This window comes from Cyprinodon variegatus, unplaced genomic scaffold (genome assembly GCF_000732505.1).
Source record: "Cyprinodon variegatus isolate N-32 unplaced genomic scaffold, C_variegatus-1.0 Scaffold1392, whole genome shotgun sequence".
In the NCBI taxonomy this organism is placed as follows: Eukaryota; Metazoa; Chordata; class Actinopteri; order Cyprinodontiformes; family Cyprinodontidae; genus Cyprinodon; species Cyprinodon variegatus.
In genome coordinates, this window is record NW_015151845.1 from 20,497 (window position 1) to 31,518 (window position 11,022).

The 11,022-nt window shown below is 37.0% G+C and overlaps 1 protein-coding gene across 3 annotated transcripts in view; it reads left to right on the forward strand.

The window, feature by feature from the left end:
* LOC107103199 (ATP-sensitive inward rectifier potassium channel 10-like) overlaps positions 1-11,022 on the forward strand; it is a 29,326-nt gene that overhangs the window by 8,292 nt on the left and 10,012 nt on the right. For 2 of the 3 annotated variants that reach the window (XM_015402764.1, XM_015402762.1), the window contains one exon: positions 10,232-10,615. In XM_015402764.1, the coding sequence (XP_015258250.1) occupies positions 10,240-10,615 (376 nt within the window). In that variant the 5' untranslated portion in view covers positions 10,232-10,239. Of the gene's footprint in view, positions 1-10,192; positions 10,616-11,022 lie in introns of all 3 variants that reach the window. The other variant, XM_015402763.1, reaches the window with a different exon arrangement.

Sequence of the window (11,022 nt, forward strand, 5' to 3'; positions counted from 1 at the left end):
ATCTTCTCCAGATAGACGATGATGCTATTTTTGAAGCTGCAGTGGGATGAGACTCAGATTGCATCTACAGTTGTGTATCATCAAGTGAAATGAAACTCTATGGTGGCTGATGACATGACCGAAGGTGAGGATGTAGATAATGAAGAGGAAGGGCCCAAGGAATAATCCCTGGGAAACTCCACAGGTGGTCCTTGCCATGTTTGGTTTAACGTGTCTAACCCACATGCACAACACTGAGAGGTAGGAGAAAAGTTCAAAGGTTTATTAAAGATGAATGTACAAGTTGTATGATCAGGTTCAGTGGGAAACTCGTCTGGTCACGAGTGGGTTCTGAAAAGGTACACAGATTTATCAGATCCAGGAAGGGACTGGACTGGTCATGAGTGGGTTCACTGCAGAGGAGGACAGAGGAGTTAGTGGAGGTCCAGGTATTTTGCAGGAAAGAGAGTGTGCAGGTCTGTACCTGTTCTGGAGTAGAGCAGAGCAGCTGAGGGGGGGAACCTTGAGGGTCCAGAGGCTGTCGGCAGGCTGAGGGCTAGGCAGAGGCAGAGCTTATTGAGTGCAGGCAGATCGCTGATTTGAGTTTCCTTCCAGTAATCTTCTGAGAGCGGGCAGGCAGATCTTAGACAGGAACTGTTCTCCAGAGTTCTTCTGAGAACGGACAGGCAGATCTCCGGCAGAGAAACTCTTCAGGGTTTCAGGTTTCAGGCAGGTTCAGTCTAGGAAGCAGAGAGGAGAAAACGGATCAGGTTCGGTTCTCAAAGAGTCAGAGTTTCAGACAGGCTGGTTGGCTCAGGCTTGCTAACCGTTACTGGCAAACACTCTGGTACTGGAGAAAAGCCCTCCACCTCCTTAAATACAGATCTCCTGATGAGCAGATGAGCGACAGGTGGTGCAATCAGCTCCGGCTCCAGGAGATCTCGTACGCCCTCTGGTGGAGAAAGTGGACAGACCTCCAGATCCCAACAGTCCTGGAGATGGGTGGCAACAACTTTTGCCAGTACTTTAGAGAAGAATGGGAGATTGGAAATTGCCCTATAATTTAAAAGTGTATCTGTATCGAGGGTAGTTTTTTCCAGAGTGGTCTAATTATGGCTGTTTTAAGGGCAGGTGGTACATTGCCAGAATGGAGGGAGTGGTTTATTACAGTGGTAATCAGAGGGCTTAGGGCAGGGGTGCTTGCTTTTACTAGAGTTGTAGAAAAGGGGTCAAGGGCACAGGTGGTGGGTTTTTTCCTCTTGATGATCTTTTAAACTTCATGCTGGGAGATTTCTGGAAGGCACTGAGGAATTACAAGCTGTGAGTGTTCGATCGGGGTGAGTAGTGCTGAGGACCTAAAAAGAGGAAAAGTATATTGAATCTATTTTTGTTTTTAAAAAAGTCCAAGAAATTATTAGAAAAACTGCCTACATTTTTGGATGTGCCACATCACATCCAAGTGAACTTCTATAACAATGTCTCATGCTTTGAGTTCAACTTTGTTTTACTTGAAAGAAAACCAAACAAATAAAAACTATGATGATACAAAAGTTACAAAATATGCATTAAATACATCCCCTAATTCATCTTGCATTTTAACATTGCAATGTTCAGCACACTGTAATAATAATCCACAAAAATCAAAGTGAATAGGACTTATAGTTATAAAAATATGCAGTTTTTTAGAAGGTAGTGGAAAATATCAAACAGTAAATTTTTCTCGGCCTGAAGCAAAGTTCAGTTTAACTTAATTTATTATCATTACCATCACACACCTTCAGAATAGAGTGCACTTGCTCTGACCAACGCTTCACTAAAAGCAAGAATTCAAAAGATATAAGAGAAGTAGATAAAGCTTATAACAGTTCATACACATTTTATTTAAGTAGATTCAAACACAAAATGATTAAACTTAAAGAGATTAAACAGATTTGATGAATTCCAATAAAAAATACACATATATTTCATGTTCAAAGATATTTATTTAAGTTCTGTCCAATATCTAAGATAGTTTACTCAAAGTGATGATTCAGATTAAATGGATCACTCAAAACAATAGCTAATTTCTACTCTTTGACCCTTGATAAAAATGTTTTAACCACAAGTTTCATAACAGTTCTGAATTCAAGGCAGCAATATTACTTCTACCATTTTTTGCATTAAATCACACATGACAGATAAAGCAGCTGAAAAAACTAAATAGCTTCAGTTTAATTCTAACTATTCTAAAAATATTTTTGTGGGGAATTTAAATGACAGAAGTGGTTAATATCATTTTTTTGTTTAATTACTGGACATAAATTCCACATCTCTTGTATAATGTGAACTGAATTTAATCTTGGGGTTAATAAGGTATTTTTAAATGAAATGGTTTAAATTGACTTAAACTAAATGTTGTTTTAAATAAATAAATAAATATAACTTAAATTATTATAACTTAAATGAACTTAATAACTTACATTATTTATCTCCCAAAATGAATCTTTATACTGCAGAGAGAATCAAGGTAATTGTGGAATTTCATTTTATTTTTCATAATGGTTGGTGATCCAGTTATGTAGAGGTAACATGGGTGATCACTTTTCATGGTGAAAAATAAACCAAGGAGAAGCTCAGGGCAGGGAAATGCGATACCAACGGCTCATGATTGGGAGACAGTTGTTTTGTTGCCCTGTCTTTTTGATAAAGACAGAATCTGAAAATTAAATTACAAAACAAGTAATATGCAAATTCTATGACAGACAAACGCAAACCTGTGAAGTGAAAAACATTGATTGTAGATACTTTTTACCTGTAAAACAAACTGCAGATGTTGACACCATCCTAAAGACAGAGAGAGACAGCCCAGACAAGGATAAAGTTGTAGTTTTTGAAAATTTGATCACATTATGAAGTAATATCTTTAAATTCTTGTATCTAATAGAAGGATTAAATTATATTTTTATGGTCATGTCAGCTCATGTTAGCATGTTTATGGAAGAAATGTTTAAATCAGGTCCCAGTTCAATCATTTTAATACTGAAAGAAAAAGAAATAGGTAAAGCTGATTTAATTGCAGCTCAGTTCAGCTGTCTAATAGCTGCAGGGTAGAAACTGTTTCTGAGCCTGGTGGTCTTGCTCGGAATGCTCTTTAGCTGCTCGCCTGAGGGGAATTGTAGACTGTGTGCAGGATAGGAGGAGCCCTTCATGGAGCAGAACACACACTCCCCTTGAATTGTGATGTGTAGAGCTCTGAGATACTGATTACTTTTATTTGAATAATATTCTTGTGAAGTAATGCTAGTCCTACTTAATTAAACTTCTGGCTTCTCTCTACAACATTGGTAAGTTGAGCTATTCAAAGATCATCTGAATTAGTGTCAGTTCTTAGTGTCATTACTGTCAGACTCTCATATGAGCTATTGAGTGCATCTGGCCCTTGGGCATTTGCATCTATGATGTTGTTGTCCACGATGCATTTGACTCCTTTCCACATGCGCTGCAGGTCACTGGTGGTGACGTGACCCTGGATTTTTGGAGTGCTGATGCCTCACTCGTCCTGAATACAGCGTCCCTAGCTTTCAGCAGAACTCCTACCTTAGCATTCAGCCAGGATTACTAGTTTGGATAACTGGTAGAGGTCCCATCATTGGCAAACTTGGGAAAAACATGCACTTTCATGAGGAAGATTTCGGCCCAGCGAGATACTCGGACAAGAAGGGAACAACGAACCAAAGTCTATTTAACTCCGTCAGTACAGGTCATCAGTCGATTTCAAGCAGTTGAATCAACAGACATTGCGTGGTACAGGAAGATATGTGCAGAAACAAAAATAACACATCTGGTTCATTTTCAAAATAATCATTTTCTGTGGTAACTAGCCCTTACCTCAAGAGTCACCATAATGATCCTTTAAAAAGCTTCAGAATTACCCATTTTTTATTTACAACTTTTGTCATGTTGTAGACTCATATATTTATTTATTTTATATAATTGCTTGCCTGTTCATATTTGATCTTATTAAATATTTATACAAGTGGCGGCTGGTCACTACTGTTTCTTTTTAGATAGTGAACAAAGACTACACTCATGACAATACAGAGTGGAACGAAGATGACAACCACCGGGGTCATGAACAAATAAAAGCAAATATAATGATATAAAAGGGGAAGAAAGATAAGTAAATCTAAACAATGTATGTATAAAACAAATATATCTGTATAATCTCTTATATTCAACAACAAAAAATACTTAGTTAAGCCAATTGTGCAAAATAGCAGCTAAAAAGTAAAAATCATATCAGATTTATAGTCCCCACATTGCAGATATATCAGAATCTGTTCTTAAATTACAGCCAGACCCATTTACACAGTAACAGATAAAAACATTTAGATAAATTGAACATTACTGCCACATATCTGACTCAATAACCATTAAAACAACTATTTTCATTAATTTCAGAAATAACTATTCATATACTTGTATTATATTAAACTGCCCTTCCAATAAATTGCAATAAATCATGGAGTATCCAAGGCCACTTGACCCATCCTTCAAAACTGGCAATAAGTAGGACGCATTTGTAGGCTGCAAGGAGTCTTGCAAACCAAACAGACCTCGGCACTGCANGGGGGAACATCCCTATTCTCATTTATCAACTCATGCATGTTAAGCATAATTCAGCATGAATGTTCCTGCCGAGGTCTGAGCGCCAAAGACTATACTTTCTATCAATAAATTCTTCTAATTATCTTTTCTCTCTGTGTGAGTTTTTCAGATTGAAATATTTATACAAGTGGCGGCTGGTCACTACTGTTTCTTTTTAGATAGTGAACAAAGACTACACTCATGACAATACAGAGTGGAACGAAGATGAAAACCACCGGGATCATGAACAAATAAAAGCAAACGTAATGATATAAAAGGGGAAGAAAGATAAGTAAATCTAAACAATGTATGTATAAAAGAAATATATCTGTATAATCTCTTATATTCAACAACAAAAAATACTTAGTTAAGCCAATTGTGCAAAATAGCAGCAAAAAAATAAAAATCCTATCAGATTTATAGTCCCCACATTGCAGAGATATTAGAATCTGTCCTTAAATTACAGACAGAGCCATTTACACAGTAACAGATAAAAACATTTAGATAAATTGAACACTACCGCCACATATCTGACTCAATAACCATTAAAACAACTATTTTCATTAATTTCAGAAATAACTATTCATATACTTGTATTATATTAAACTGCACTTCCAATAAATTGCAATAAATCATGGAGTATCCAAGGACACTGGACCCATCCTTCAAAACTGGCAATAAGTAGGACGCATTTGTAGGCTGCAAGGAGTCTTGCAAACCAAACAGACCTCGGCACTGCACTATTACGTAATTGGGCCTTTGAACCTGGCCTTTGGAGGACGCAGCCGCAGAATTCAGAAGTATAGGACGGCTCAGGGTGAACCAGAGTTGTGCCCTGAGGTGACAGGAACTGTTGACAGGTCAAGTCACGGAAGTGAACTACCCTTATAGCAAACTTACCAAGAAAAGCTGGAGATGAGAGGTTTTGAACTGATCAGTCGAACCTCAAAATTAATCCGCCTTCCAAAGACAGATGGAGACGGGTCACCTGGTCTTTTCTACGACCTTAGCTACAAGGCTTGGCTAACTGCATGCAGTGAGGCTAATGCTTTATTCTGCTTTCTCTGCCTCCTTTTTCCAATGTCAGGATCTAAGCCAGCATGGATTAAGACATATAGGACTGATTTAAAGCACTTTTTAGAAAAGGCAAATAAGAATGAACAATCTGGGATTCACATGGAAAATGATATAATATAGTATACTTTTTCTAGGTTTTCTAGGTAATTTGTCAATTTGCATAGTTGCTCTTAAATAAACACATTTTCAGAAAATAAGTAGTTTTTATATAAATATATAAAATAAAGCTGATTAATAGCTTTTCCATTATTAAAACCGTACATTTTGTTTTAGGTTTGTGACACCATATTCGACCTTACAAAACACAGGTTTGCCTTCACAAAGCCTCAGAAGGGCAAGATATATGTACAAACAGTAAATCTGTACATGGAATTATGTTTTTGTTTTTACAAGTGTTTTAATAATGATCTTTGTTGTTGGCATACATATAAATATAGTGGTGTGATAACTTAGTATACGTTTGATTGGTTTTTGGTATACGTGTATTATGAATATATAACCCGCCCTGGAGAAAACTCCACCAGCCGCCACTTTTTTATATTTAAACTTATTTGTAGCATAGCTATTTTTAATATTCCATAATTTAACATTGTGCTGCTCTGAAACCTGCAAAATTAATTTCCTTTCATGTTAACTTGATTGACTAATTAAACTCCTCAAATATGGTGTTGAAATGCCATATTGTTTTCATTTCTCTGCTTCGTATTTAAATGTGTTGATACTCTTCACTAAAGGGAAAACAGGATATGGAGGAAAAGATAGTGTCAAACCAAGTTTTGGACCAAGCAGCAAGAGGTGTCAGGGTTTGGTGGAGTTTGGTTGAGAAATGAGGGCGGCAGAGATGTGTTCTTGTAGGTTTAACGAAATCAAAAAAGGCAACAGAAAAAAAATCCAAGGACAAAATACAGGAAACTAAAAACCAGGGGAAGACACATATGAGGAGAAGCCAGCAATGAGGAAAGAGGAGGTGTATATATGGGAGACAAAACAAAGAATGGGCTAATGAGCTGATATGGGGCAGGTGTGGATAGAACTAGAAGGGAGCTAGGGGAAAGGAGACTGGCACAAGGGTGCAATAGAGAGTACCTCAAAAAATGCAACAAAGCTTAAATATAACAGAAAATGGAAAAGAAACTAAAGATCAACAAAACAGTTGGCATAGATAACTGAAAAATCAAAAAGAAAAGGGGAGAACCCTAACAAGAGCAGTGAAGAGAGAGATAGAGGGACGGCGGCTGGTACTATAAAAAAGGAAGATACTGTGCCAGAAGTGCAGGTGTTTTAAAAGTCAAAAGTGTTATACTTAATACCTGAAGTATTGTTTCAGATTATGATAGAAATAAGTTCAAAAGCTGTCTTTCCATAACAAGTATGAACAGATTAGGCACAATCATTAGTGTAATATTTTAAATAATGAAGTAAATATGAAGCAACTTATTCCAATAATTTTGGGATGTCTTTTGTGACACATTTCTAACTGCTTAGATAAAAGCTTCAAAAGAAAATCAATAAAAATCAACTTTAAAAGTTTATAATGCCTGAAATGTCTGGTATGGAAGAGAAATGCACCGACTAGTGATATTGATGCTGTTTTTGCTGCTTAAGACTGAATCGGGACAGATTCAAAAAATAGAATTATCTGCTAACACCCATGAGAAGTGACTGACTCTTGACCTCAGTATTTTTTAGGCACTGCATAGGGCCCTGAAGAGGACTGAAAACAAATTAAATCCCAGGTATTTAGAATAGGATGTATACAGTATTTGACAGTGTTGTGCTTTTTTATCTGACTTGATGAGGATAAGAAAAAATACAGAGAAGTGTATTTTCTTTTTTATTGTATAATGTGATGATTTAATGCATTAAAGAATGGATCTTCCTGCATGTTGGGTTGAAGGTTTAATTTTCCAATGCAAAAAAGGTTCCCTTTTGTCCATAAATGATGTTGCACACATTCTAACTGCTCAGCAGGTTTGCATGTATTTGTGTTCACTGTATATGTGGGCAGGAATACTGTCGGGTTCAGAGTTCAGCTGAAGAAGGCCAAGTCCAATCATATGCCCATGATTGCAACCACACCCCCCCTCCACATCTTAGTATTCATAGCACAGAGCACAACACAGCTCTCCATTCATTCGCACTGTGTGAGCTCTAACACGGAGGGAGGCGAGACAAGGGTCAAACAGGACAGGAAAGGACAGGGTGTATCAGATCACTCTGGTTTTTAGGCTTTTGTTTGTGTTGTGCAGTTGGCTTTTGTTTTATTTGTTCTAGAAAGCAAAAAAAAGGTTGTCTAAAAGCAAGGCCTCGAAAACAGGGAGTTAGCATGTACAGAGAGGGAGAATGTGGAGAAAGACAGAATGTAGTCCAGATGAGAGTACGATTGTTAAATGTGTTAAAAGGAAACTCAAGCAGTGATAATAAGTGTTCATGGCACCCAGGGGTGAGGGATCTCTCACTCACTTAATAAACTATTGATACTCTGTAATCCACTTATACTAGGGTATCAGGGTGTCATCGCAGAGTATCATCATTTTCAGTTTACAAGTGATGACAGTAAAGTTTTAGGTCACCCAAACAAGAGACTCATATTTCTGGAAAAACTAGTATCTGTTTATTCCACACTGAAGTAAAGAGTTAAAAAACATAGCTTCAAGAATCCATTATGAGCATTAGAGAGGCTTAGTAATAAATAATGTTTGGTAATGAGATCTCAGTTACAAACCATGCCACCCTGAAGAAGATTAACTTGTTTGCAATCAAGGCTTGTGCTTGCTGTACAATGCTTCACATTATAGTCCGGTTTTGTTTGAGATAAAATGGCTTTTTATGTTTTGAAATTTGGGATTAGGAATTCCGTTTTTTGTTTTTAGTTATTCACATGTTTACACAAGAAAATAAATGGTTTTAAACTCCTAGACTTCCTTCTTTTTCTAACCAATTTGTTTTCAACATCAAACCCCAAACTTTGATTGCTTTATGGTTTTAATATGTAGTGGTTTCTGAAAGAAACACCCAAAGATTGCCTTTTTTACACTATGATAATTTACAGAACATACAGTATATATATATATAAAAAATGACTACCCTATATTAGTGCTTTATTTTAAGTACACTGACTCTTTAAGAGAGATTACAATAACAACTGGAGTAAGGTATACACTAAGTAGGAGTTAATTTAATGCTTATTCAGAGCGGGACCAAATGCACTTGGATTGGTGTTACCTTTGACTCTTAAAGTGTTACTTTAATACTGTAAAATGACATGTGTTTCTATAGCCCACTGTCCTGCACATGAAGTTCTAGAGCCCAGCTCTGGTTTGGGTCCCGTTGTACGACATGACAGGAAGTATCCAACACCCAATATAGTCTTCCTATTGGCATGAACATTATTATAAACAGTGAAAAACTTTGTTTAGGAAATCTTAACCTCCTATATCAACCAAGAATTGGAAGATCTAAGATAAAGTTTACAGAAAACGAGATTCAGTTGGTTTGGCAAATTGTTGCTGCATGTCTATATGAGGATGCAGCTGATATACTCACAAACAAACACAACCACATATGCAACATGTCTAGATTCGTACAAGTTGCAACTTGGAGAGGGATCAGAACATTAACGTAAAATTCTACACACCTTACAAAAACCCCCATATTATATTTAGTTTGCATGGGAAACCGCCCGACCTATTTCAGATGATTTCAAAAATATATTAAAAGAAAACACCCTGATCAGGTTCATTTTTTTAAGGTCGATCATGAAGTGACAGTGTGTCGCCAATAGATTTCCTTCTTATTCTAACCAATTTGTTTTTTTTTAGATCGATCATGAAGTGACAGATAGATGCTTACTTTTGCCAAAAGAAATGCAAAGTAAGCATCATAACAATTGATCTATACACCATATTACTGTGAATTGTAGAAATTTCTTGCCACTATGTTAGTTTCAATTCAATTTCAATTTAATTCAGCTTATTTCTATAGCGCCAATTCAAAACACAAATCATCTCAAGGCACTTTACAGTTCAACCAGGTCATACAGTCAAATTGATTCAAAATGTTCTATCTAAGGAAAACTAGTTGATTGCATCGACTCATTGATTGTTTTTCTCAAATTTAACATTATGGAAACAATAAATCCCCTCAATCTTATTATTTTATTTTGCATGTTATAAATAAACTAGCATGATCTTCCAAGAGTGGCTGAAATAGTGGAAGCTTCTATTTTAACAATGTGGATACTGATAGTGAAGAAAAACATCTTAAATGGATCGCTGTGATGGCCTAAAAATGTGCTTTTGATCCCGTAATTCATTTCTTCTGTTGTCCATGTTCTACCTTTCCAGCTAAATGTTCCATTTGGTCATCTTCCCATTGATGTAAACATTACATTTTTTACACTGGTTGCTTTTCACTGTTTTGTTCGGAGCATTCCTCTGCCCTTTTTTTAATGCCACCTCCCTTTATTTCAAATTTTAAACCTATTTTCCACATTTTGTCTTTTTCTCAGGGTGTGATAGTCCCTCTCTCTGTTTCCAACTCTCTGCAGTGCTAGCTATGACTTCAGCCACTCCACCATCCTCTGAAGACTCCACCCCACAGAAAGTTTGCCATTCCCAGACACAGACTGACATCAGCAAGCCCCTGATGAGCTCCACAGGGGGAACAGGGGTTCCTGCTGTAGGAACAGGAGCTGGAGGGCACAACGCACTGCGCAGGAGACGCAGAGTCCTCTCTAAAGATGGACGAAGCAATGTCCACATAGAGCATGTCAGTGGCAGAGGGGCCCTCTACCTCCGTGACCTCTGGACAACTTTCTTGGACATGCAGTGGCGCTACAAGTTCTTCTTTTTTACTGCAACTTTTGCTGGGACCTGGTTCCTGTTTGGGGTGTTTTGGTACCTGGTGGCCCTTGCACATGGAGACCTGCTTGGTAAACATGACTTCACCATGATACTCACATGGCCATGCGCCTCGTTTACTATTGTAGGTGGTGCTGCATTTCCTTAAATGAATGCATGACAAAAGCTTTTTTGACATAATCATTTTCTAAAATGACCAAACTTCCTCCAAGTGAGGGTTTTGCTACATTTATATTTTTGTTGTAGAATTTTTTGTTAAAATCCTTGCAAATTTCTAACTGCAGACCTACACTGTCAGGACCCTTCATTGCAGACCTGCACTGTCAGGACCGGAAGTTTATTCAAAGCCTTTCAAAGTAAAAGTGAAGTAAAATAAAAGCTACACTGGAAATATTTTACATTCCCATGTTTATTTCCTGGGTGTACACAATAGAAATACATTTGTCTGTTCATGTGTTTAACAATATATATATATATA